The sequence below is a fragment of the Neofelis nebulosa genome, chromosome 11 (genome assembly GCF_028018385.1).
Source record: "Neofelis nebulosa isolate mNeoNeb1 chromosome 11, mNeoNeb1.pri, whole genome shotgun sequence".
In the NCBI taxonomy this organism is placed as follows: domain Eukaryota; kingdom Metazoa; phylum Chordata; class Mammalia; order Carnivora; family Felidae; genus Neofelis; species Neofelis nebulosa.
In genome coordinates, this window is record NC_080792.1 from 89,571,502 (window position 1) to 89,599,431 (window position 27,930).

Below are 27,930 nucleotides of genomic sequence, written 5' to 3' on the forward strand. Positions count from 1 at the left end.
GACTCCGTCCCCATGAAACGCTGACTCCCCGTCTCTCCTCCCCCAGCCTCTCAAAACCACCATCTACTTTTGTTGTTAGGAGTTTCACTCCTCTAGGCACCTCGTATTCATGGACTCATGCAGTATTTGTCCTTTTGTGACTGGCTTATTTCACTGAGCATAATGTCCTCAAGGTTCATCTGGATTGTAACAGAATCCCTTCCTTTTTAAGGCTCAGTAATACTCCGTTGCACGGATAGATCAGATTTTGCTTATCAGTTCACCCATCGACGGGTACTTGGGTTGTTTCTACCTTTCAGTTATTGTGAATAATGCCGCTTTCAGCACGGTGTATAAAAATCTTTTCGAGTCCTTTCAGATTTTTGGATATGTGCCCAGAAATGGAGTTGTTCGATCACATTCTATGTTTGATTATTTTGAGGAACCACCGCACTGTTCTCCACAGTGGCTGCACCATTTTACATTCCTACCAACAGTACACAAAGGGTTCCAGTTCCTCTAATCAATACTTATTATTGTCATTTTTTAGATAGTAGCCATCCTAACAGGTAGGATATGCTTGCGTTCTCATAAACAACTTTCTAATCTCGAAGAGCCGCATCATTAGGAGAAATGAAGGGGCTCTGACTTTGGATTTGTCAGGTCCTTGTGATTTTAAAGGCAATGACTCTGTATTCTTTTGGTTGTTGTTAGAGTGGTTACACACTCGTAAGGAAAGACAGCGAGGAAGAAGTTTCTCTACTGGGAAGCCAAGACATAGAAGAGGGAAATAACCAAATAGAAGATGGCTATAGAGAAATGATGTGTGAAGAGGTAATCTTCTCTGTTACTGTCCATAACATTAGACAAGAAGCCAAGCTCTCGGGGTGCCTGGCTGGGTCAGTCGGTGGAGTGTGTGGCTCTTAATCTTGAGGTCATGAGTTCAGGCCTCACATTGGGCATAGAGTTTACTTAAAACACAAAAAACAAAACAAAAAAAACCTCAAAACCCAAAACACCTGTTACAAAAGCTTGCCCAAATACTGTTTTGATTGTTGGCCATAAGGATTTTGGCTTACCATTTTGTTGTTTCAGTTTTACAGTGGGATTTCTACTGTTAACATTACATGCTGTCATATTAAGTGACTTAAGGTGCCATGAGCATTGCTTTCCAGAGATTCTTGTCTCAGTCAGAACTTTGTAGTTGTAAGAGGGAGACCTGATTACACTGGCTTCACGGGGAATCTTCTGGCTCATGTCAGGACAGGAGCAGAGTTGGCCTCAGGATGATTGGTTTCTGGGCGTCCAATTCCAAGAAGTCTGGGTTGGTTTTCCTTTGCAAGTTTGCTTCATATTCTGAAGCCAGTTGGCCCCACGATTTTGGAACCTTGGCCACAGCCAGCCCTGAGCTTATTTTCTCCAGTCTTTCAGTCGGAGAGAAAAGTGCTCTTGGCTGATTGTTAGATTAGGAAGCATCCTAAGGAAGAACTGTGATTGTCTGGCTGCAGTCCCTCGTCATCCCTGTTCCAACAACTGCTCCTGTCATCTGCACGGATGGCCATAACCACGGACGGGGTCTTCAGCAAGAGAAGTTTACCGCTAGAAGCCCAAGTTCAAGACGTTGGCAGGGCTGGTTTCTCCCCTGGCCTCCTCCTTGGCTTGTGGGGGCTGCCTTGTTCAACGTGTCGTCACAGGGCCTTGCCCTCCGTGGGCATGCGTCTCTTCTTCTAAGGACACCCACACTCGTGACCTCTTTTAACCTTAATTACCCCTTAAAAGGCCCTGTCTCCAAGCACAGTCACGTTGGGGTTAGGTCTTCAATATGTGAATTTGGAGGGGGTCATGGTTCAGCCCATAACGGCTGTGGCTGGGGGTGTGGGGTGAATGGCGGAAGAAGCAGTTCCCCCCAAAGAAGGGCGGCACAGCCCTGGGCAGACAGAATAGAGCCGATTCCGCTACTCTGGTCGGCTTTATTTTCTTGGAAACTTTATTTGGCCATCCAGTAAGGGCCAAACAAAATTTCTGACGGTCAACATTTTGTAATTGTTACGTAATGTAGTGTTTTAATTTGGGATGATTGATAATTTATAGGATCATAAGAGAACCAAAAAGCAGAACGGGGAGGAGCGTTAGAGTCCTCTTTCCCAGTGTTTTACAGCCTTTTCACTGCCAGGGGCCCTTTTCACAGTCTCCCCTTGTTGGGCCTGCATTTATGCAGCAGACACGCACCTGTCTTCTGAAGACTTCCGAGTCTTCCAGGCTCGTGGTCGGTCAGCGTCTCTGGTTTCAGTAGGTGTTCCGTGGTCGCTGAGACCGGCCCCAGAGTCGCACTGGGCTGCCCGAGGGCTGTGACACGGGTGCCGCACGGGAAACTGAGTCCGGGGGAGCCGGGGCGGCGCGCTGTCTGTGACGGGGCAGTGAATCGAGCTCAGGCCTTTGACTCGCTGCTCCTCACGCTCCCTCGCGGTCTCCCCAGCCTCCCAGAGGCCGGTCCTTCCACTGAGCGAGGGATGGAAAGCGGACAGGCGCGGCGGTGGGTGGGCACGTGCGGGCAGTTCGGCGACTCTGACGCGTGTTGTGTGATCTCCCTCAGTTTAATTTTGGAGAGATACTGATGACCCAAGTGATTCATTCCATCGAGTACTGTCTGGGGTGCATCTCCAACACCGCTTCGTACCTGAGGCTCTGGGCTCTCAGCCTGGCCCACGCACGTAAGTTTTTGCCGAGACCTGCGGTCCCACACTCTGTGCCGAGACGCCCCACCGTGCCGCGGTGAACCGGGGGGCGGGGGGGGGGGGGCTCTGTGCGACATTTCACAATTCCGAGGGAAGCCTAGTGCCGTCCTTCGGGTACCGCGTGAGCCAGTATTGTGCGGGGACAGCCTCGCCCGTTTGTGTCAGCCCTCTCTCTCACGGCGAGGCAGGCCTCTGGGTTTTCCGGCGTGCCGTATCTTCCTCCGTGTTTGACGTGATCGGGAGCCGGCTGACTTTTACATGAGAGGCAGGTTACGTGTAGATTATGTAGGTGTGTGGGTTCTTTGTGGATAATAATTCAGAATTGTCAGAAGGAGACCCGGTCCCCCTGGCTAAGTGCAGCGACGCCGTGGACGTAAACAGAAGTTAACCCTGCCGAATGACTCCCCCGCAGAGCTGTCTGACGTCCTGTGGACCATGCTGGTGCGCGTGGGCCTCCGGGTAGACACCACTTACGGAGTCTTGCTGCTGCTGCCAGTAATCGCTCTCTTTGCAGTGTTGACAATTTTCATCCTTTTGATCATGGAAGGCCTTTCTGCATTTCTCCACGCCATACGCCTCCACTGGTGAGTATGCAAGTTAGCTTTGGAACTGCTATTTAAAAAATATTGGACCCGTCTCCGCACGTGTATAAATAGCCCCACAAAATCCTGGCACTTAATAACCGTGTATGTTTAATACTTTGAATTTATCTGGGGCCTGACAGGTTACCTCATTGTAAAACAAAATAAAATTCTTCCGTATTTCGTGATGGTTTACAGCGTATGTCGGATTGCTTGTCTGTGTATGAAGGTACCCGGGTGGGGAGAGAGGTTCTGAATACTCGTGTGTACGCGTGTAGCGTGTGAGGGGTCATGACGGGTTCGCGTTTCCGTTACACGTCGAGGAGGGCGACACGGGCAGGCTGTGTGTGTGTGTGTGTGTGTATCTTATTTAAGTAATAACACGTGTGCCAAGAGAGCACGTACGGAACGAAGCGGCTTCAGCACAGGAGCTGTTTGGGGTTTTTTCTTAACTTATAAATGTTGTTGCAAGAAATGTAGGAAATGTTACTCACAGTCTTTCGCTAATACACGGAAATTTTTTTGTTTTAGGGTAGAATTTCAGAACAAGTTCTACGTTGGTGCAGGCACCAAGTTTGTTCCTTTCTCATTCAGACTACTTTCGTCGAAGTTCAGTGACGACGTGGCATGATCATATTGCCGTATCCAAACAAGCTTTCGGACTTATGGAGAATTATCATGTTACAGAATTTCACTTCCGTCAAACTTACAATAGGAAAAATTCCGTCTTCATTGATTGCCTTATGATATAGCCAAATAATTCTGTAAGATATACCTCTTCCTCATGTTAAATATTTTGTAACGTTTATCAATTTCAGATATGTAAATTTCTTTCAGTTTTTATGGTGAGCAAATTTAAGTTAATGCCAAAAGTTATGTTAAAGTTATTTTTAAAAATAGAGGCTTGGGGGGGAGAAGTGGTTTTGAATGGCTAGTTGAAAATGGTCTTAGCTACTCGAGTCCTTTTCACCTTATTAAAAAAAAATTACAGCGTTATTCTGTCACTTGAAGTTGTCAGATAATATTTTCCAACAGCTGAAGTTAAGTATAGTTTTTTAAAAAATTTAATGACGGATAATCAAAAGATTCACATTTATTCTGCTTGATTAAAAGTGTGTAAACATTTTGTATCGTATGCTGTCTAGAACTGCAAGTAGGGGATTATTTCTACAATTTTGTCTTGTTTTAATGATTGGAGAAAACGGGATAAAATAACGTACGACAGATGGTTATCCCACTTGTATATTTTTAAAGATATTCTTACCCTCTTATCCTTATATAAAACCAATTATGATAATTGTATGTTGGAAAGATAAACTGTATACCGAGCCTTACAACCCAGTGTGACCGTAAAAGATAAAATATGGATGTGATTTGAACTTAGGGACCAACTCGTATGATGTTACTGATGTTACCGAACCTTTTAGGGGTTTATACTGAGTGAAGGGAAGGTGAAGGGAAGGTGAAAAGTAGTATTTTGTATATTTTTATAACAAAATACAAATTAAGAGATTTTACCATGAAGAGATTGCACCTGTCCTTGAGAACAGTATAATTATAATTTTCTTTTTACTTTCAGACTGATTGTAAATAAAGGTCTGGTAGAGGTATTTAGAGTTAATTTAAGCTTTCAAACACCATTTGGATCGGTTGAAAATTCTCTTTCATTTAAATTCATCTATTCACTTGACATTTAGCTTTGAAGGATTTTGAGTCCTGTTGAATGTTTTAATCTACGCAGACAGTCCCCACCTTACCAGTGGTTCCACTTAATGAATTTTGAATTAATGATGTTGTGAAAGCAATACACATTCCGTAGAAACCATACTTGCAGGGTTGAATCTGGATCCTGTCCGGGCCAGCGAGCTGCGGCCCCACCCTCTCCCGCCATGCTGGGCAGAGGCCGCAGCTCCCAGACAGCCACGCGGTCGGGAGAGTCAACAGGTGGTACACGGACAGCCACCTGCGCCCACACGGCCGTTCAGTTTGTCACTTTCAGTACAGGATTCAGCCCATTACAGGAGATAGTCAATACTCCCTTATAGAATAGGCTTTGTGGGGGATGACTGTGCCCAACCGGAGGCTCCTGTCCGTGTTTGGAGCACGTCTAAGGCGGGCCAGGCTAGGCTGCGGTGTTCCCTAGGGTAGGCGTGTTAAATGCATGTTCAGCTTAGGTTGAGACCCCGTCGTAAGTTGAGGACGATCCGTCGTTTTGTAAATTATGTTCATTTTTCATATTTTGCTGTAATTGATGTTAGGTAATAATTTTCAAAAAGAAATCGGCAGTGTTTTCACTTAACGTTTTGAGGCAGGTGCATGAAGAGGCCTGTTTGTCACCATACGCCTTCACCCTGCCTAGTGGGGGAGTTTGGAATTTTCATTTCAAGCTTGGATTCTGGTAGCCCTGGATCTAGGCGTGTCTTTTCAGGTCAAGTCGAGACCTGTTTGCCGAGAGGCATGAACTGACCACGCTGACGTAATCGTGACGCTAACGTTAGACCTTAATTGTGTGGTAAGCCTTCCATGCTGCTCTTTCACCAATTGGGAGTTGCTGGCCTTTGTCCCTCGTATTACAATATCAAGCTTCAAACCACGTGGATAAATCCTTGGGAAGTGATTCTGCTCTCAGAGTGCAGTTTCTCCGGAAAGGTCTCACGTTGGACACTCCTGTTGGGTGAATACAAACTCTGAACAACGCTGTCCCTCACCACTGGCCATCTTCATTACTTTACGCCAGGGATCTGTTGTAATAAAATGGTAATTCATCCTTAGGAAACTCACGATTTCGGGGCGCTGTTAGCTGATGAGTAAACAGGAGGCCTGTAGTGTCTGCTGGAATTTTTTAGTGCCCCCACTGGTAACTGTTATGGGCTGTTACAGAATTTTTCATTTTAAGTAACATCTCTTACCAGGGTATAGAACAGAGAGGAAAGAGTCCGTTTTTAATTGAGACCTATGTAGTGGTTATGTATTCTACATAATTGTATAAAAAATGAATTAGTAGTCCCACCTTTGGTGAAAGGCGTCTCTAGAAATAGAGCTTGATCGTGTCTTGTAGGCACTAGGGGAAATTTAATTTTTTTTCTAAAGCTGTAGGTTCCAGTGGCTGCTTTATGTTTATGCTTTATGCTTTGCTTTATGTTTAAGCTGTCTGGTGGAACTATTATGTATATCATTTTTGAGACAGACTTTGTTCCCTTAATAGCAAATATCTGGAGGAAGAATGGTCAATTGTCGGGATGAAGCTATATTATCTGTTTATTTTCCTCAAGAGAACACGTCATGATAAATGTCATGACAGCCGTATTTTCCAGTGTTCATTCAGGTGTTCATTCTGTGTGTTAATGGAGTCCTAAAATAAAAATCCAAGGCATTTCTTCAGGAAAACAACTTGATTTCATCCTGCAAGGGTAAAGAACGTCCTTGTGGTGACGTAATTATGATCAGTTAAAGAACTCAGGTGTTCTGATGGGGATCATGGTGAGCCCTGTGGACTGTCCATTCCTTGTGGGTAGGACTTTGAAAAGACACCCCTTTCACGGAATGCCATTCTGTCCTCATTTCGGGAATGGGTACTTTATAACAACATTCTGTTCTCAGTTTCCAGTCTGCTGTAGCTTCAAAAGGCCTAGAATATAGCATAGGTCACTCTTAAGATGTTTATGAATTCAATATTCAGGCATTTTAGGGTCTGACTCATTTTGGAAAACAAAAACAGAACTGCTACAACTGTTCTGCAGTCTGCATTTGAAAACAGTAAATCTCTTCACTTAAAATTTTAAAGCCAAGTTTGCGTGCATGCCATCTGGTATAATCTCCAGTAAGGTTATTAGGAAATCTTGATTCAAGATGAGGAAAATCAGGCAGTTCCAAGTAATAGTTTTCCAACAGCGAGGTCGTTGAGGACGGGCTTTGGTTTAGAATTGTAAGAAATACTTCAGAACATTCCACGTGTTCCTTGATGGGAAAATCCAACAAGAAGGCTAGGTTCTTGGGGTCAGCCTTGTCGTCCAGGGACTCCTCTCCAGGAGGGGAGAGCAGTCACTAAGTTAAAGCTCCACAAATGCACGAAAGGACAACTTTGCATCTTCCTATCAGTATTGAACTTCTTTTTACTAATGAAAAATAAATATATTTTTAAAACATGGGTGTTTTGCTTTATTATGCCTTCACGTGTCTAGAAAGCTAAAGCCAGAAGTCGCCTGTCCCTTCTTGGGACTCCCTCTTCCCTGATCCGTGTGCCAGAGAGAACCCGCCCATTCCTGGAACTCTTCAAGGTACTTGCTTTCTGAGGCCCTTTGATCCACACTGGCCCGGGGCTCAGACTCTCTGAGGCGGGGGCCTCACCTCCTACTCTGCCTGGGCCATCTCCGAGACAGTGCAACCTTGACCCAAGGTCGCCTCGCTGGCCTCCTTCGGGGCAGAAGGGCGGGATGGTAGCCCGGGGTGATGAGGATCCTAGGAGGGGCTCCACGCAGCGGGGTGTCCCGGGCAACAGCGGCGGGCGGCTCCGGGCCGGACTCGTCGGTCCCCCGAGTCGCGGGAGCACGCGTGCTGCCCGCTGCTCCGCTGGGCTCTCCGGCCGGCCGGAGCGGCGGGCCCGGATCCGGGGGGGAGGCTGGGCGCCACCCGCGGGGGACGGGCCCGCGCCGCAGTGAGCTCGGGGGCCGGGGCGGGCGCGTCCCGGGACGCTGCCGACCCGCGCCTGCGGCGGCCGTTGCCGAGGCTCCCGTTGCCAGGGGCGCCGAAGCCGCGGACGCCGCCCGTCGCTGGGCTCCCGGGGCGCCGTCTGGCCCTTGGCGGCGCCATGGACGACCTGCGGGTGCTGTGGATGCGCGACCGCGTGTACACGGCCTTCGGCCTCACAGACCCCCACCTCTTCGAGGAGCTGCTGAGCCGCGACGGTGGCGAGGTCGAGGACCTCATCCTGCACTTCCTCAACCAGACCAAGGACGAGGAGGGCGCCTTGACGCTGTTCTTCTACCGCAAGGTGGTGCCCGAGGAGGTGGAGGTGGAGATCGGTGAGCGCCCCGACTAGGCTTGGACTTTCTGCAGTTCGGGGGCTGCTTTCAGAGCCGCGTCCCCCAGTGTCCCTCCCCGCCGCCCCCCCCCCCCCCCCCGGCTGGATGTCCCCGTTCTATGTGGAAGCAGATCTCAGCCTCACTTAAAAGGGTCCCCTGGTTAATTCCTGGACCCCCCGGAAGGGGGCTTGGAAATCTCCCTTGGACTGTGACCTGTTTCTGGGCTGTCTCCGACTTGCTTCCCCGTTCTTTCCCTCCTCTTCTGGCTCTTCTCCACCGTCACTGCATCATGAGAATGCCAGTATATCCTCTGCTGAGCATGCTGTTCCTTGGAGACTCAAAGCTGCCCGAGACGGGAGGCACCAGAATGGTGTCGGGTTCTGGGCAGAGGTGGGGGGAGAGGCCTCCTCCCCAGCTCCCGTGTCTCACATTGTCACTCACTCTCTGCCTATTAAGACCCTTGGGCAGCTTTATTGGATCCTTTGTGGGGCCCTGGTCATCCAAAGGCCCTGGAGGGGGACCAGGGCATGCCTCTTCATCCCGCTTTTCTATTTCTGTCCGTGCCCCCGATCAAGTCTTCTCTCTGCTCCCAGCTGAAAATTATATGAACGCAGCCAACTAGATGCTGGTGAGGGTGGTGATAGGAAGGAGGGTGGTGGCCAGCTAGTCCAAGATGCTCTTCTAATAGTTAAATGCGTATTTCTTGAAATAACAAAATGGAATCAGGCTGTATATATATCATGGGATGACTCACTTAAATTAAACAAAAATGACACAGTACTGGAGGGCATTCCCTTAAAAATTCACATGACAGGGGCGCCCGCCAGTACTGGAGGGCATTCCCTTAAAAATTCACATGACAGGGGCGCCTGGGTGGCTCAGTTGGTTAAGGGTCCGACTTTGGCTCAGGTTGGTCTCACGGTTGGTGGGTTCGAGCCTCAAGTCGGGCTCTGTGCTGACAGCTCAGAGCCTGGAGCCCGTTTCCGATTCTGCGTCTCCCTCACTCTCTGCCCCTCCCCTCCTCGTGCTCTGTCTGTCTCTCTCAAAAATAAACATGAAAACAAAAACAACTCACATGACATAGAATTATGTACAGTAAAACACGCAAAAGCAACCCTTCACTAACCCTGAAGTCCTACTGCCATTCCTAGTAGGTAGTTTGGTGTGTATCCTGCCAGATCTTGCCCTGAATCAATCTATCATCTATCTATCCATTCATCATCTATCATCTGTATCTTTCTATAATGTTAATATATAGATGTCTAGAGTTTCTAAAGTCAATCATACCAATATCTTGAGAATTTTTCATGTCAATACTGATCTACCTAACTTTACAGGTTTTTTTTTTTTTTAACGTTTATTTATTTTTGAGACACAGAGAGACAGAGCATGAACGGGGGAGGGTCAGAGAGAGGGAGACACAGAATCTGAAACAGGCTCCAGGCTCTGAGCTGTCAGCACAGAGCCCGAAGCGGGGCTCGAACTCACGGACCGCGAGATCATGACCGGAGCCGAAGTCGGCCGCCCAACCGACTGAGCCACCCAGGCGCCCCTAACTTTACAGGTTTTAAGCACATTGATGTACCGCGCTTACCCATTCCCTAATTAAAGACCATTTACCCTTCTATAGTATTTCATTTCACAAACAAGGCAACAGTGCCCACCCATCTCTGCACACTTTGTGTAATTCTTTGCGACGGGCACAATCGCTGGTTTCCTGGATGTGTGCATCTACACCGGCTGCCCAAACTGCTCTCCAGAAAGGCCCTGCCAGTCCACACCCAACGGTGGTGAGGTGCCTGTCAGCCAACAGCCTTGCCGACATCGGATACTGTCGGTCTTTTTAACGTTTGCCAATCCCATAGACGAAAGAGGGATGTGCTTGCTTAGTCTATACTACGTGTTTAATAATATTTAGTGGAGTTGAGCCTCTCTCTCTCTTTTTTTTTTTTAGAAGTGAAGGCTTTTTTGAGGATTAACTTAAAATTTTTATTTTATTAGTATTTTAAAAATGTTTATTTTTGAGGGACAGAGAGCCCGAGTGGGGGAGGGGCCGAGAGAGAGGGAAACCCAGCGCCCAGCAGGCTGCAAGCTGTGGGCGCAGAGCCCCACGCCCGCCCGGCTCCATCCCAGGAACTGCGAAATCAAGAGCCGCGCCAAAGTCGGAGGCTCAACCTGCTGAGCCACCCAGGGGCCCCAGGGTTGAGCCTCTTTTTTATGCTTGTTGATCACTGAGATCAACCGGTGGAACCAATTGACCATTCTGCGTCCTTCACCTCCTGGGGAGTCTGCACAGGGTTTCCTTTTCGGGCCACTTGAAGCTGTCTCTGCTAACCGGAACATTTCTGTACGACTGTGTTGGTTCATAAATTGGCGCTAGTCCAGGAGGGCAGGGGGAGACGAGCAGGGAGGCAGAAGGCTCCAGACCGGCAGGTGGCAGGTGTAACGAGCCCGGGGAACTCGCGCCCGAGGCCGGTTTTAATGCGAGAGGATCAGGTGCCTGCCTCCCCTCCCCCCACGCCCGCCAGCGTCTTCGGGGTCGTGGAGGGGCCGCTGGCGGTCACTGCACCGGCCGAGCCCCACCCAAGGGCAGGAGGCGGGGAGGGACTCCCGCGTCCTCGCCGTGACCTTCCCCCCCCACCCCCCACGGCTTCCCCGGGACTGTCGCAGGTGCAGGCCATTTCCCCGCGGCGCTCGGTGGGGTGGGGGAGCAGGGCATCAGGTGTCTGGTGTGGTGGGGCAGACACGTGTTACTACTTTTTTCTTCCGTGCTGGCGGCGGTCAAGACGGCGGCGAGACGCCCGAGGCGGAGGAGGAAGGCGAGGAGGAAGAGGCGGAGGCTCAGCCAGCGGAGTTGGAGGGTGAGTCGCGTGGGGGCGGCTCCCCGCGAGGAGGGAGGCTGGGACCCGGTATGGGGGACAGAGGTGGGTGCTGGCCGTTCGGGGCGCATTACCCGTGCCCCGGGGGCCCGCAGCCAGCGACCACAGACTGGGGGGCCGGCAGCTGCAGGGGGGCGGCCTCCCCGAGCTCTGGGGCCGAGCGCGCAGCTGTGAGCAGGGCCGCCCCTCCCGCGGCTCCGGGGAGCACCTGCCTGGCCCCTCTGGCCTGGGCCTCGCTTGCCTTGCGACCGCTTCCCTCCCCGCTCTGCCTCTGTGGGTCTGAATCCTCCTGTCCTTTCTCTGGTAAAGGCGACAGTCACGGGATCCAGGGTCTGCCCTCTCCAGTAGGACCTCCTCTTTTATATCTGCAAAGACCCTGTTTCCGAATACAGTCACCTTGTGAATTCCACCCAGTATAGTACATGTCCCCGGCGCCTCGTCCCTGTGCAGGCGCCCTGCGTGACAGCTCAACACCTGTGCGCTCTGTTGTGTAGCCCAGGCTTCCTTCCCCTCGTGCAAACCACACGCCCCGTTTCTTCTGGCCAGTCCGAGGCAGTAGTGGAGGATTTTACTGCTGATAGAAATGGGTGAGCTGGAGAAGTTGCTGGAAACACACCTGAACGTGCGAGACGCCTGATTCTCTGCAGGCTCCGCTTTTCCTGTAGTGATGGGATGGCTTTAGATTCATGCTAAGGCTGGGTTCTCCTGCGGGTGGCTCTTTTTTCCTTTCCTTTTTTACATTAAAAATTTTTTTTCTTGTTTTTGTAGTTGTTGAGTGGTTTCATTTTATTCCTAGTGTATTTCTACCGTTTATCTAATTCAGTTTTCTACTTGTCCTCATTCCTGAAACGATTTATTTTGTCCTTTTTCTGGGCAGCTGCATGTATTTTATTAAATTTTATGAAGTTTTTCAAATTTTAATTTCAGGAGAGTTAACGTACAGTGTTATCTTAGTTTCAGGTGTATAATATAGTGATTATCAGCCTTCCATACATCTCACCTAGTTCACCCATCTCCCCCTCCTCCACCCCTATAACCATCAGTGTGTTCTGTGTAGTTAAGAGTCTGTTTCTTGGTTTCTCTCTCTTTTCCTTTTGTTCGTCTGTTATGTTTCTTAAATTCCACAGATGAGTGAAATCATATAGTATTTGTATTTCTCTGACTGCCTTATTTCCCTTAGCATGGTACTCTCTGGTTTCACCCATGTCGTTGCAAGTGGCCGGATTTCATTTTTTCTTATGGCCGAGTAATCCATTGTATCTATATATACACCACATCTCCTTTATCCATTCATCTACAGATGGACACTTGGGCTGCTTCTGTATCTTGGGTATTCTAAATACTGCTGCAATAAACCTAGGGATGCATGTATCCCTTTATATTAGCGTCTTTGTCTTTTTTGGATAAATACCCAGTAGTGCCATTGCCGGATCGTAGGATAGTTCTATTAAAATTTTTAACCTTTAAAAAATTTTTTTTAATGTTTATTTATTTTTGACAGAGAGACACAGAGCATGAGCGGGGGTGGGGGGCAGAGAGAGAGGGAGACACAGAATCTGAAACAGGCTCCAGGCTCTGAGCTGTCAGCACAGAGTCCGGCGCGGGGCTTGAACCCACGAACCGTGAGATCATGACCTGAGCCGAAGTCGGATGCTCAACCGACCGAGCCACCCAGGCGCCCCTCCAGACGCATTCATTTTAGCCAAAATGTCATTCCTTCTGTAGTACAGATTGAGGGGAGAGGATTACAGGGTTAGAAATACAGCCCATGAGTCCTCAGGGAGGACTAAGTTGGATTTTGACAAGACAGACGGTGGCCATGAGGGCCACAGCCCTATTTCCTGCGGGGCTCTAATCTTGTTGAGAGACACATCCATTTCAGCACCAGTCAGTCTCTGAACAGGAAGGACATCTGTGGAAGGACGCTGCTTGGACAAAGGCCAGGGAGGTCTTTTCAACAAAACAAATTAATATTCCTTCCAAATCAACAATTAAATGTATTTTTTCTTTTTATTGTGGTAAAATATACATAACATAAAACTTACCATTTAAAAATTTTTGTTTATTTTTCAAATTTATTTGAGAGAAAGAAGGAAGAAGAGATGGCGGGGGGGTGGGTGGGCGGGCAACGTAAGAGCGGAGGGGAGAGGTGCAGAGAGAGAGAGGGAGACCGAGAATCCCAAGCAGGCTCTGCGCTGACAGCGGGGCTTGGTCTCACGAACTGTGAGATCATGACCAGAGCTGAGATCAAGAGTCAGATGCTTAACTCATCGAGCCCCAAAACTTACCATTTTAACCACTTCTAGGTATACAGCTCAGTGGCACTGCATTTATTTGGTACATTCGTTAGTGTGTTTTTGGCTACAGGCTGTTACTGGAGCTCTAATCCCGTTGGTGCTGCTGGCTTTATACCATTTCCTCTGCTGGTGGGTGTGCCGGGCACTTAACCACACCATAATCAGATCCTCGAGTCTGACCAGTAGCTGTTATCGTTCCCATTTTATGGATGAGAACGTCAATAGTAGACCAGTAGACCCCACACGTTGATTTGACTCGAAAGCCACAATGGCTCCGCACGGTGCCTTTTGCAGTAAGAGCCAAACCGTTTGGGAAAAGCTCTCCCTTCCCTGTAATTACTGGGTTTCTCAGAAACTCTCAGGGCTGTGATGGGTTCTGAGGTTTCCAGATCCGCACTGATAACAGACTTGACAGAGATACGTTCGTTTTACTTAGATTACCTTTCTTTTCATCCCCCGCAAGTTTCGAGTTTCATAGTGAAAATAGAATTATGTGCTAGTATGTTAGCTATAATTCTCATCGTAATAATAAAACTCCCCTTTAAGTGAAAACCTCGGAGAAGTCACTCACTGGACACTGTCGCTGGAACATGCACACACACACATGCATACACGTGAAATTTCCGACCGAGAACCCGCCCAGCAAAAATACAAACGGCTTTCGTCGTTATAACGTACGTCGAGGCTGCGATTCGTTTGTCCAAAATGTACACGGAGCTTTTAGATTCCATGACTATTGAATGAAATAATGCTGCCGTACAAGATGCAGGTCTGGCCTCGATGGTAGGAAATCTATTCCGATTATTTCATTTTGCACCCTGAACGATATTTTGCAGCCAAGAATTTGCAACTGAGAAACGATTCCACAGATCAGCTTGTATTAGGCATCGGGGATGAAGAAGTCGACAAAGAGAGTTTCGAAGACCTGCCCGTCAAGGTACGCGTGGCTCCTTCTCCTCCTTGCTGGGGTAACGGGAATGCCATACCCTCTGATGGGTCTGGGTAAGTGACAGTTCATGCGAGGAACATATTTGGAACGGAGACGATAGAATCCTGTGTTGGGAGTCCCCACAACTACCCTCAGGTTGGATGGTTCGCTAGAATGACTCCCAGGACCCAGAAAAACGTTTATACTCAGGGCTATAGTTTATTTCAGTGAGAGGAGGCTGCGTAGAACCAACAAAGAGAAAGGTACGTGGAGCAGAGTCTGGGAGAGAAGGGACCCGAGCCCCCTGCGGGGTGGCGTGCGGGTGCTGCTGCTCCCAGCACGTAGGAGAGCACACGGGAAGTTTTGCCAGTCGGGGAAGCTCACTCAAGCCTCGGCGTCCAGCGTTTCTACCGGGGGTCTGTCGCGTGGGCATGAAGGGCCAGCCTCTAGGTCGCGGGAAGTCAGACGGATGTAGTGTGACCAGGGCCCCAGGCCAACAAAACCAGGCATTCACCACCAATCACGTTGCTAGTCTAAACTATCTTCGTACCCCAGGTGTAGACAAAGTCTAAACTTCGTACCCCAGGTGTAGACAAAGTCTAAACTTCGTACCCCAGGTGTCCATCAGGTGGGACATTCCAAGAACAGAGGTTATCACCTGGGAACCGGCAAAGGGCCAGCCTGAAAACCTTTGGGATCTGCAGAGTTTGGACAACCCAGGCCTGCGGCCGAGTTAACCTTTTCCCAAATCCCAGAGGTGGAGCTTAAAAGCCGGGATGTGAGCATTTAGCCCGGCCTGTGCTAAGTGAAATGACTAACTGCTCCATGAATATACCCTACCCCCCAAACCAAATGGAAGCCGGCTTGTTGCAATTTACAAGCTAGGAAAGGGCTCAGTCTGGACATTTCCTGGGTCGGTTTACTCCCGTGTGGCTGCGCTGGCCAATTAACAGCAGAGTCAGACTGAGTGTTCAAGCCTGGGTCCTTCATGGTGCGTGGTCCCCCCGTGTCGGCCGGGGGGACCAGAACGCACTGACAGGAGTGCTCAGGGGCACCCGAACGTTAGGTTGTCTGGGTGAGCAGATGTATCTCAGCCCGTTGATGTTTGGTTCCCCATGTTCCAGAGAACCGTTAAGCACATCGTGGAAAAGACATATCTCCATGTGCTTTGTACTCCCGTTCCTGAGGAGTTCCTGGACCAGAATGTGGTGTATTTTCTCCGAAATACAAAAGGTATAGTTCTAGTGTGTGTGTGAGTGTGGGTGTGTACGCACGTGGGGGTGTCTCTGTGAGATTCTTTATTTTTACGCTTTCTTGAGAATACAACTCTTTTTTTTTTTTTTTTTTTTTTTAAAGTACGGTCGATCCTCAGTATTCATGGATTCCATATCTGCAAATTCACCTACTCGCATTTTGTTTGTAACCCCCAAATCAGTACCTGCAGTCGCTTTGAGGTCATTCGGGGACAGGCACAGGATGGGGAAACTTCTGCGTCCCCCCGTGTGCCTGTTCCCAGCTGAGGGCGAACGCGGTGACAACGTTTTAACTCTTGTAAACAACTGTTCTTACTGTGATCCCTTTGGTGCTACGGTTTTCACATTCTTTTGTGCTTCTTGTTGGCGATTTCACTGCTCAAAACGGCCTCAGGCGTAGTACTGAAGCACCGTATTCCTGAGTGCAAGAAGGCTGTGACGGGGCCCCAGACGACACAGGTGTATTAGGTACACTTAGATCAACTCAGTTATAGTGTCGGCTGAGGTCCATGCTAGTGAATCAGCAGCGTATGTTGAATAAGGTGTCTGTTTCTTTTTTAAGTTTATTCATTTATTTTGAGGGGGAGGGAAAGCGAGAGAGAGAGAGAGAGAGAGAGAGGGAGGGAGGGAGAGAACATGAGCAGAGGAGGGGCAGAGAGAGAGAATCCCAAGCAGGCTCTGCACCGTCAGCACGGAGCCTGATGCAGGGCTTGAACTCATGAACCACAAAATCATGATCTGGGCTGAAACCAAGAGTTGGACGCTTAACCGACTGAGCCACCCAGGTACCCCTAAATAAGGTATCTTTATACAGAAACGCACATAAAGCGAGGTTACGTGTTGATGGCTGATAAAGATGTGACCGGAGGAATGCCTGGGTGTTTCAGTCGGTTGAGTGTCTGACTCTTGATTTCGGCTCAGGTCATGATCCTGGGGTCCTGGGATCAAGCCCTGTGCCTGCTTGGGATTGTCTCTCTCTCCCCCAATTGCATGGGCGCTCTCTCTCTCTCTCTCAATCTTTCAAGAAAGAAAGGAGGAAAGAAGAAAGAAAGGGAAGGGGTGAGGAAGAGAGGGAGGGAGGAAAGAAATATGACCAGAGGGGCACCTGGGTGGCTCAGTCGGTTAAGCGTCCAACTTTGTTTCAGGTCACGATCTCACAGTTCATGAGTTCGAGCCCCACATCAGGCTCTGCGCAGATAGTGTAGAGCCTGCTTAGGATCCTCTCTCTCTCCCTCTCTCTCTTCCCCTCCCCCACTTGCATTTTTCTCTGTCTCGCAAAATAAGTAAATCAACTTAAAAAAAATGTGACCAGAGGCTGCAGAAACCTGACCTCGTATGTCCTGTAGGAGCAATGGTTCAGTATTCGCTAATTCCTTGTTGGAGGTGACCTCACAGAACAGAACTCCCAGGAATAATGAGAGTTGACTGTATAAATACGTTCTTAGTTCTATTGTAACAATTAAAGGGAGATGCAAACTGTTGTGGCCCTGAGTTATAAGAAGAGCTTTGTGTCTTTGTCCACGTGGGCTGTGTGATTTAAAGCCGAGGGGGCGCTTGGAGGCCACGTTCATCCCGCAGGGTGACTTCTGGGCGGGATGTTCCCTCTGTGCATTCCTGCTGCCCTCGTCCATCCTGGGTGCCACCTGGGAGCTTCTGGTGACACCCCTGTCCCCCCAGTGGTTGTCACTCTCGTGTCTCTTCTGACCCCTGGCTCTTCCTCTTGCCTCATTCGATTCAGGCTGACTGCCCACCCTTCCTGCCTGCACGTTCCCCCATTTCTTCCGCCTTCGCCTCCGCGGAGGCTGCGCATACGTAGCTACGTTTTCACAACTCCCCGTAAATCCTAGAACAAGCATTATGTTGCTTTCTTTTTCTCTCTTCTGAACTTTGATGGCGTTTTGGGTCAGGGCCTCCCTGCCGGGTGACTCTGCCCACGTAGGCGGGAACCAGAAGTAGGGAAGACAGCTTGTAGAGGCTCGTGCCCCCTCATCCCTGCTCAGTGCTCTCCTCCAGGACAGCACCTGCCACGGCGCACAGGCCGCCAGCCGGGCAGCAGCCGCGTCTCCTCGGATTTCATCACTGGGCCTTCTCGTCGTCTTTGTGTCTCGCCGTTTCTCTTCCGTCGAGATCAGCCTCTCTTTGTCTTCCGCTCTGGGTTCTTAGGTTCTTTCCCCTTAAAATAAATTTACTTAAGTAAAGAAGAGTTTGCTGTAAAGAAGCGTATTAAGGAGAGAATGTCTACACAGCTGTGGGACCAAAGCCAGTGAGGTAACTGCCTTGGTTGGTATATCTGCTGTGTTTCCCGGTTAGATTGAGGGATGGGCCCAAGTGACCTTCAAAATGTGTGCCGTGCGGGTGGAGTAAAGACATGTAAAATAAAACGCAGTTGGTAAATAGGCTGTTACCAAATCTGTCTTTAAAAATACCTGTGACTCTGGGGCGCCTGGGTGGCTCATTCGGTTAAGCGTCCGACTTCGGCTCAGGTCATGACCTCAAGGCTTGTGAGTTCGAGCCCCGCATCAGGTTCTGTGCTGGCAGCTCAGAGCCTGGAGCCTGCTTTGGAGTCTGTGTCTCCTTCCTTCTGCCTCTTCCCCAGCGCGCGCTCTCTCTCTCTCTCTCTCTCTCTCTCTCTCTCTCTCTCTCTCTCTCAAAAATAAGTAAACATTAAGAAAATTTAAAAAAAATAAGAAAAAAACACCCATGACTCGGGCGCCTGGGTGTCTCAGTCGGCTGAGCGTTCGACGACTTCAGCTCAGGTCATGATCTCGTGGTTCGTGAGTTCGAGCCCCACATGGGGCTCTGTGCTGACAGCTTGGAGCCCGGAGCCCGCTTCGGATTCTGTGGCTCCCTCTCTCTCTGCCCCTCCCCAGCTTGCTTTCTCTCTGTCTCTCAAAAAATAAATGAACATTAAAAAAAAATAAATACCCATGACTCAAAAAGGACTCTGGTGATGAACCGGGGAGGCATCGCTGGGAGCGGGGACCCAGGGAGAGCAAGGAACCCAGAAGACATTTCCAGAAAATGCTGCTGTTTCTATTCTTGTCTGACTTCGGACGACTCCAGCCAGATCCGCCAGTCTGTGCAGCTCTGTGAACCACAATGCGTAGGGTTTCTTTTGATGTCTCAGCGGCTGAGGGAGTCGTTTGCACAGACATTAGCATCCTGTTGAGCCTGTGCCTGGAACATTCGTTGGTAGCGCCTCGGGAAGAAGGAGCAGATTCCTTGGAAGGTCCAGATACACTTGGAAGGTTCACTGCCTGCCACTTCCCCACGCGTCTCACCCTCTGAATCTTTTCCCACACAGAGATGATCTCTGAAGCTACCAACATGAAGGAAGCCATGGAGATCATGCCCGAGACCCTGGAGTATGGAATTATCAACGCTAATGTGCTTCATCTTCTGAAGAATATCATATGTCGGGTAACTGTGGACAAAGGGAAGGGACCTCAGCATTTTGTAAGACTAAGGCCATTAGATTCATTTACTCCGCAAGTAATGAATATCCAGCAGGTGCCTCCGTGGGCCCTGGTGGCAGAGCGGTGAGGAGCATGGACTGGGTCTCTGTGCTCCAGGAGCTTATTCTGGGGAAGGACACGAAACACAGATTCACAAACTGGAAAATACCAGACATTGACAAGTGGCATGAGTGAAATGAACCCTAGTAATGTGATAGAAATGGACTCTGTGTGTGTGTGCACACACGTGTGTGTTCGTGTGTGCAGGGAGTGGTGGTAAGGGATGGCCTCACTGAGGAGGCGATGTCTGATAGGCAAACGAGAAAAAAAGAATCTCACGAGCAGGCTATTCTAATGACAAGTTATTAGGGAAGTGTCATTAGGGAAGTGTGATAGGGTGGGGTTGAGGACGTCAGGAAAGGCCCCTTTGAGGGCGTGGCATTGAATCGAGGCCTGAATCAGGTGAAGGGGTCAGACCTGTGAAGATCTGTGGGGAAGAGCTTCCTGGGCAGGGAAGATAGCTTGTGCAAAGGTCCTGAGGCAGGAGCAGACACAGCCTGGTTCAGGAACAGAGGGAGGGCCTGTGCGGCTAGAGGGTAGTGAGGAAAGTTGGAAAGGAGGGTAGGTTTTCAGCAGGGGAATAACATGATCTGGTTTGCATCGTTCCTCTGGCTGTCGTGTGGAAATCGTACTGTGGGAGCGAGGGTGAGGGCCGAAGGCAAGAGTGGACCAGTTGGAGTCCGTGGAAGTGTCTGTGGAGGGGGATGGTTGCCTAGACTGGAGTTCAATCAGGGGAGGGAGTGGGAGGCAGGCCGTGTCAAGAATCTTTTGCTGGGGAGAGGGCCAACGGGGCTTGCTGGTGACTTGGATATGGAGGTTTTGGAAAATGGAGCGTCAAGAGGGACTCCCTAGGGTTCGGTTGGGGGTGAGCGGCCGGGCGGGTCAGTAGGGACATGGGTGAGGGCAGAAACTGATCTGGAGGGAAAGCCAAGAACTCTCCGGACATCCGAGCTGAGGTGTGAGGGGCTCGGGGAGAACTCAGGGCATTCCTCCGGAAAATATTTATTGAGCACCTACCGTATTCCTCTGAACGAACAACTCGGCCGAGATCTGCCTCACGGAGTGCTCGTTCTAGTCAGGAAGGCTTACATTAAACAGGATCTGTGAGAGAATCTGTTCGGTTGAGTCTTGAACAGCATGATTTGAACCACACGGGTCCACTTCTACGTGGATTTTTGCCAATAAATACGGTATAGTGTTGTAAATGTATTTTTCTTCTCAATAACAGTTTTTCCTCTAGCTTGCTTTAAAATTTTTTAACATTTATTTATTTTGGAGAGAGAGAGAGAGAGAGAGAGAGACAGAGACAGAGACAGAGACGGGGCATGAGCGGGGGAGGGGCAGAGAGAGAGAGGGAGACACAGAATCAGAAGCAGGCTCCAGGCTCCGAGCCGTCAGCCCAGAGCCCGACGCGGGGCTCGAACTCACGGACCGCGAGATCACGACCTGAGTTGAAGTCCGATCCTCGACCAGCTGAGCCACCCAGGCGCCCCCGCCCCCTCCCCCTCCCCCTCCCCCTCCCTATTTTAACCTCCACATGAACTAGCTTGGCCCTGAGCTGACTGACTCTTCAGCTGTTTGTGTGGCCGGTGACCTAAAGAAACACAGTATGCTGATCTGGGCAGTCACCGCGCGCTTGGGTCACGTTCTCCTCCTGGGGTCGTGTTAGGTCAGACAACATTTCTCTGTCTTTAGGTCTGCGCTCTGGGCTCTGGGCTCGAGTTCTCTCCACTTTGTTGCCATTATCTGTGCCGCCTCCGACAGAACATTCGAAGCCGGGGGCCGCGGAAGTGCATGAATTATTGGACAGGACATTGATTCGTCTCATAAACTTGACGTTTCAGGTTTTCATGCCAGCTCTGTCCTTCAATCAGCACAAGGATGCGGCCACGGGATTTGCGTCCGAGAAAATCTCGGACTCTTCCGAGTATGAAGCGGGGCTCCCTAGTGTGCCCGGGGAAACGTATCACAGCGTGCAGTTAATACGGGATGAATTTTTAATGAACATCCAGAAATTTGCAAATAACATTCAAAGGACAATGCAGCAACTGGAAGGTAAGCTTCATGTTTTCTTCTGTTTCGTTACGCGTGGGAATGTCCTTTAGGAAGGCGACGTAAGAGTCCAGGAGTCTTGTTTTCATTTGTAATCATTCTTTTTTCTCCGCCCACCATCTGAGCGACCCCGAGCTGGAAGGAAGATGCACAGAGAAACAACGAATCCTTGTCCTCAAGGGTCTTATCGTCTGGTGCACAAGGAACTGTGGCAGATGAGAGCTTGGGAAAGCTATTAGGACTTTTAGGGTTTGGAGGAGGGAGACCCTGTGGCAGAAGCAGGAGGAAATCACAGGAGACTTCCTGAAGGAGGCGGCATTTGACCTCCTCTGAATGGACAGCAGAGCCTTAGTAGGTGGCGTCGGGGAGCAAGGGCTTTTCAGGCAGGGAGAGAGGGCTGAATGAGAGAAGGGAGTTTGAGAGAATGGGGTTTCCGTGAACGAGGAAGGGTGGATGGCTGGTCCTGGCTTGCTTGGTGTCCAAGCCCAGGGCCCCCCACGTGGTGGGGCTGCAGCAGCTACTGCGGACCTGTACCCCACGATGTGGGGAGGATGACATGGTGAGAGTCCCAGGGCCTGGGAGCGCGTGTGTCATGGAGAACAGCAAGGTCGAGAGGCTGGCGTAGTGGGGAAGGTGAGTCCCATTTGGGGTTACGCTCTGGAGAGCCCTGTCCTGTGAAAGCCGACAGGCGATTTCTCGGCAAGGGCTATTACGGTCTGCGAGAGGGCATTGCTTTCGAGGAAGAGAAACCCCACCCCCGCCCCGAAAGTAAAATTGAACACACCCCACTTAGTAGCAATTTTCTCCAAGACTAGAAACACCCGCAGAGATCCAATTTTTTTTTTTTAATACTTATTTTTGAGAGAGAGAGCGAGCGAGCACAAGCGGTGGAGAGACAGAGAGAAAGGGGAGTGGAGGATCCAAAGCAGGCTCTGTACTGACAGCAGAGAGCCCAGTGTGGGGCTCGAACTCACAAACCGCGAGGTCATGATCCGAGCCGAAGTCAGACGCTTAACCGACGGAGCCACCCAGGCGCCCTGAGAGCCAAACTTTTGATGACACGCTATGGACATGTGTTTTTCATTCATTCACTCACTCACTCACTCACTCACTCACTGTGAGCAAGTGAGCAGAGGAGGGGCAGAGAGAGGGGAGAGAGAGAATCCCAAGTAGGCTCCACACTGTCGGCATGGAGCCCACGTGGGGCTCAGTCCCACGAACCATGAGATCGTGACCTGAGCTGAAATCAAGAGTTGGATGCTCAACCGCTTGAGCTACTCAGGAGCCCCCAGACTTTCGGTTTAAATTTCTTTTTTAATGTGTATTTATTTTTGAGAGAGATAGAGACCGAGTGGAAGTGAAGGAGGGGCAGAGAGAGAGGGAGACACAGAATCCGAAGCGGGGTCCGGGCTCCGAGCTGTCGGCACAGAGCCCGACGCGGGGCTCGAACTCACGAACCGCGAGATCGTGACCCGAGCCGAAGTCGGACGCTCAACCGACTGAGCCACCCAGGTGCCCCAGACTTTTGGTTTAGAATGTTCTTTTTTTTTTTTTTTAATCCCCCAAGAAGTGATATCCTCCTGGTGTCTGTGTTTGTTTTACTGTCTCATGTTCCGTTGTTTTGCGTGTCTACCTGACCCATCTCTCCCCAAAATAGTGTAAAACAGAGATGTGGAAAGATGTTTCTTCTCATCTTGGATATGACTTCTGTGTCTAATGTCAAACAGTAGCTGAGTGGACACATTTTTGCGTTTTAGATAAAATACAAGAAGGAAATGCAATGAAACGTCATCTGTGACCATCAGTCACTCTAGGTTGCGAGAGTGCGATGGTTTTCTTTTCTTCCCGTTTTCCTACAATGGGCATGTATGATGTAGAAAACCAGAAAAGCACTTAAATTACTACTCTGTAACGTGGGTCAGCGAGTTATGGTGCGTGTGCCAAATCCCCCCTGCTGGTTGTTTTGTGTGGCCCGTGGGCTAAGAATAGTACTTACCGTTTCCAATATTTAGATTTTAAATGATTAAATAAGGACCTACAGTCTGCCCTTAGCTGCAAAGCCTCTTGGTCCGCAAAGCTGGAAATATTTACTGTCTGATATTTTTTTAAGAAAAAAATTTGTGGGAGCGCCTGGCCAGCTCATTCGGTGGAGCATGTGACTCTCGATCTCAGGGTTGTGAGTTCGAGTCTCGCGTCGGGTGTAGAGATTACTTAGAAAAAAAATCTTAAAAACCTTTGCCAATTCCTGTTTCATAGTATCATCTTGAGGAAGAAATTTGTTTTTACTTATAGGACATTAAGCCCCATACGAATGGCTTTTTGTAAGTTATTGGCTGTCAATTGAAAAAGCTCTTTTATCCCTTTCTCTTTTTAAGATGCATGAGATCACAGGGGTCAGGTAATCTGTAGTGGAATGAATTTTTTTAAAAAAAATTTTTTTTAACGTTTATTTATTTTTGAGACAGAGAGAGAGCATGAACGGGGGAGGGTCAGAGAGAGGGAGACAGAATCCGAAGCAGGCTCCAGACCTCACAGCTGTCCACACAGAGCCCGACGCGGGGCTCGAACCCACCAACAACTGTGAGTTTGTGACCTGAACCGAAGTCAGTTGCCCAACCTACTGAGCCACCCAGGCGCCCCATGAATTTTTAATACAAGTATATACTTCCCTTTCCTCCTCCAGCCTTCAGAATTGCCATTCTTTTCTTAAAGGATCTTATAAAAACATCTTGTACCGTCCTCTCTGGTTTTGTTTTTGCAAAAGCCCCTCCTCTTATTAGATGTTCTCCCTCTCAGTGTCCTGTGTCCCCTGTTGCGACGCAGGCTGGTTGCTCTCTCAGCATGGTGCATGGCTGTGTCCTAGATGCGATGTTTCCTGGATCGCAGGTCTTCTCGCTTAGTTGGGTTACTCCCTCATCGTGTAGGAATGCATCCCTAAGTAACGTCCTTAGAAAAGGTGTGTGGGAAATAATTTTATGAGCACTTGGGTGTCTGAAAATGACTTTATTCTGTCTTCGCAGTTAATAGTTTGGGCACAGAAGTTGGAGTTTAAAAAAATTTTAACACGTAAAATTTCTTTTTGTTTGGTTTTGAAAGAGAGAAGCGGGGCGGGGGGTCGGGGACAGAGGATCTGAAGTGAGCTCCGTGCTGACAGCAGAGAGCCTGACGTGGGGCTCGAACCCACGAACTATGAGATCATGACCTGAGCTGGAATTGGACGCTTAACCGACTGAGTCACCCAGGCGCCCCGGCACAGAATTTCGAATACAGTTTTCTTCATTGTTCTGTAGTATCCAGCGTTCCTTATGAGAAATTGGATTTTTCTTTTTCTTTCTTTTCTTTTGTCTTCTTTCTTTTCTTTCTTCTTTCTTTCTTTCTACCTGATTTTTTCCTCTCCCCTTTATGTGAACTTTTAGGAGTGTGTCTTTATCTTCGTGTCTTGAAATGCTGGGATGATGGACCTTTTTGTGTGGTCCTTTCTCCATTCGTTTTGCTGAGCGCTGTGTGAATATTTTCAGCCTGAAGACCTAGCTTTGTAGTCTGAAAACTCCTTTTGGTGATTTCTTTGACTATTTGTCTCTGTTCTTTCTTGCTAACATTGGGGGACGCTGCTGATTCTGTGGCTCATCTTTTCTCTTGTCTTTCCCACCTCTTTGTCTTTATATTCAGCTTTTCTGAAGAGTTCCTCAATTTTTATCTTCCCCAACCTTTGACTCAACTTTTTCACATCAGCTATCACATTTTTTTGTAAGCCCAGTGAGGGGCTTCAACTTATGACCGTAAGATCAAGACCTGAGCTGAGATCAAGAGTCAGATGCGTAGGGGGACCAGGGTGGCTCAGTTGGTTGAGCGTCCGATTTCGGCTCAGGTCATGATCTCATGGTTCATGAGTTCGAGCCCCGTGTCGGGCTCACTGCTGTCAGCACAAAGCCCGCTTCAGATCCTCTGTCCCCCTCTCTCTACCCCTCCCCGGCTTGCGCTCTCCCTCCTACCCCACCACCCAAAAAAGAGTCAGGTGCTTAACGGACTCAGCCACCCAGGTGCCTCTCAGCTATCATATTTTTAACTTTTAAGGCCTCTTATTCTGTGATTATCCCTTTTCCAAAGCCTTCTGTTCTTGTTTCGTGGGTGCCATATTGCCTCACATCTCTGAGACTGATAATTGGGATTAAAAACAAATTCTTTACATTGTCTTAATCTCCTCTGAGGTCATTGTTTCGGATTTATCTGGGCCTATTCCCTGCTGGAGGTTTTCTCAAATATCTGGCTGTTAGTTTAATTTTTTTTATTATTATTTATATTTTTTTAAGATTTTATTTTTTCTTAAATTTTTTTTTAATGTTTATATATTTTTGAGCGTGAGAGAGAGTGAGGGTGAGAGACAGAGCACATATGGGGGAGGGGCAGAGAGAGAGGGAGACACAGAATGTGAAGCAAGCTCCAGGCTCTGAGCTGTCACCACGGAGCCCGACGCAGGACTCGAATCCACGAACCGCGAGATCATGACCTGAGCTGATGTCAGATGCCATCCAGGCGCCCCTGAAGATTTTATTTTTTTAAGTAATCTCTACACCCAAGGCAGGGCTCAAGCTCCCAACCCCGAGATCAAGAGTCACACGCTCTTCTAACCGAGCCAGCCAGGCACCCCTTGTTTAATTTTTAAATTGAAGTTACTAGGTTGTAAATTCAGCAACATCTTAAATCACTAGATCATTCTGACCAAGCTTAACACTGTTAAAATTATCTATAATGTTTAGTTACATTCTGATGGAAGAGAATGGAAGTCTAGACGGATTAGGATGGGGTGGGGGGGTGGAGGGACGAATCGGATCTCACTGTACTGATGTCTGGAGAGAAGAGCCATCTGACTCACTTGAACGTTTCTGTGTGTAATCATTTCCCCCCGAACTGGTGGCTAACTGACCGTTGTTATCCTACCAGGGGAGATTAAGTTGGAAATGCCAAGCATCAGTGTGGACAGAGAGGTGTCTGACCTGGCAGCTGACCCGGAAGCCGTTGAAACCTTAGAGCAGTGTGTGATAAACTGGCTGAATCTGATATCCGCAGCTGTGGAGGGCCAGCTGAAGAAGACCCCTCAGGTAACTCAGGCCGCCCTTTTGAAGATTCCCCGACCGTTCACGTGGCCACCGGAGGAAGAGCCAGGAGTCTGGGGATCTGTCTGACCCAGCCTCTTTTCTTACTCTTTTGTCGCCTCCTTGAAAGTTCAGAGCAAAAAAATAAATTAAAACAACAAACAAAAAAAAGGGACACCCGGGTGGCTCAGTCGGTTGACCGTCCGACTTCGGCTCAGGTCACAATCTCACGGTTTGTGAGTTCGAGGCCCGCGTCGGACTCCGTGCTGACAGCTCGGAGCCTGGAGCCCGATTCGGATTCTGGGTCTCCCTCTCTCTCTGCCCCTCCCTCACTCATGCTCTGTCTCTGTCTCAGAAATAAAGAAACATTAAAAAAAATTTAATAAAAAGTTCAAAGCAAACATCCCCACACCATCGTTCCTGGGCTTTCTGCTGTTAGCGTGCAGCCACATCACCCCGTGGGCTGACAGAGGTCATACTGTGTGTCAGGATGCCCGGCCTGCCCAAAACAGGACACCTAACTCAGCCGGCCTAGACAGGAGAGAATTCGTTGGCTCCCATAACTAGAAAGTCCCGAGGCAGGGGCAGGCTTCAGGTACGGTTTGATCAGGACTCCGGCCGTGTTTCTGTGTGAACCTCTCACCTCAGTTCCATCCTCCTCTCTCTGGAGGCTTCCTCCTCAGGCTGGTTTCCTTTGTGGCGTGCTACATTGCCCCATCAGTTCTCCAGAGAAAGAGAGCGGCTTGGCTTTCTTAGCCAGAGTCCTGACATTCACTCTGACTGGACCGTCTGAGGTCAAGTGCCGGGCTCGGTTCCTATTTGGAGCAGTTGGGAAGAGAGGGAGGGGTTCTGTAGAAACCACCACAGGTGTGCCTTCCGCACGAGCGGTGACGGTTTGTGTGTTCGTGTCACCTTGCAGGGTAACGGTCCTCTGGCCGAGATTGAATTCTGGCGGGAAAGAAATGCAACCCTAAGTGCACTCCATGAGCAAACAAAGCTTCCAATAGTCAGGAAGGTCTTGGATGTGATCAAGGAATCAGATTCTATGCTTGTGGCCAACCTGCAGCCAGTCTTAACTGAATTATTCAAGCTCCACATGGAGGCCTCAGACAACGTGCGGTTTCTGTCCACTGTGGAACGTCATTTCAAGGTAGGCCGGGCGTGCTGCGCTTTGGAAAGTCGGGTCTGTGAGTTAGCTCTCACGCGGATTTAGTTTCCTTGTTTGTTTATTTAAAAAATTTTTTTAAAATTTACGTTTGTTTATTTTTGAGAAATAGAGTGAGACAAAGCGTGAGCGGGGGAGGGGCAGAGAGAGAAGGAGACACAGGGTCTGAAGCAGGCTCCGGGCTCTGAGCAGGCGTCAGCACAGAGCCTGACGCGGGGCTCGAACCCACGAACCGTGAGATCATGGCCTGGGCCGAAGTTGGACGCTCAACCGACTGAGCCACCACTGGTTTCCTTGTTTAATTCGGCACTTAAAAAATTGTGGTCACAAACCTATAACATTCATTATTTTAAGCACTTGCAAGTATATAGCTCAGTGGCATTAAGTACATACACGAGGGGCGCCTGCGTGGCTCAGTCAGTTAAGCGTCCG

The 27,930-nt window shown here is 49.3% G+C and overlaps 2 protein-coding genes across 5 annotated transcripts in view; both read left to right on the forward strand.

Annotated features, from left to right (window-relative positions):
* ATP6V0A2 (ATPase H+ transporting V0 subunit a2) overlaps positions 1–7,442 on the forward strand; it is a 45,366-nt gene extending 37,924 nt beyond the window's left edge. For 3 of the 4 annotated variants that reach the window (XM_058691450.1, XM_058691449.1, XM_058691452.1), the window contains 4 exons: positions 694–813; positions 2,573–2,690; positions 3,127–3,298; positions 3,827–7,442. In XM_058691450.1, coding sequence (XP_058547433.1) covers positions 694–813; positions 2,573–2,690; positions 3,127–3,298; positions 3,827–3,926 — 510 coding nt within the window. In that variant the 3' untranslated portion in view covers positions 3,927–7,442. The remainder of the gene's footprint in view (positions 1–693; positions 814–2,572; positions 2,691–3,126; positions 3,299–3,826) is intronic. The other variant, XM_058691451.1, reaches the window with a different exon arrangement.
* A 397-nt stretch (positions 7,443–7,839) lies between these two features.
* Positions 7,840–27,930, forward strand: part of DNAH10 (dynein axonemal heavy chain 10) — a 152,141-nt gene continuing 132,050 nt past the window's right edge. The window contains exons 1-8 of the mRNA XM_058691462.1: positions 7,840–8,316; positions 11,103–11,177; positions 14,329–14,429; positions 15,545–15,653; positions 18,978–19,093; positions 21,033–21,243; positions 26,182–26,339; positions 27,253–27,483. Of these exons, the coding sequence (XP_058547445.1) occupies positions 8,103–8,316; positions 11,103–11,177; positions 14,329–14,429; positions 15,545–15,653; positions 18,978–19,093; positions 21,033–21,243; positions 26,182–26,339; positions 27,253–27,483 (1,215 nt within the window). The 5' untranslated portion in view covers positions 7,840–8,102. The remainder of the gene's footprint in view (positions 8,317–11,102; positions 11,178–14,328; positions 14,430–15,544; positions 15,654–18,977; positions 19,094–21,032; positions 21,244–26,181; positions 26,340–27,252; positions 27,484–27,930) is intronic.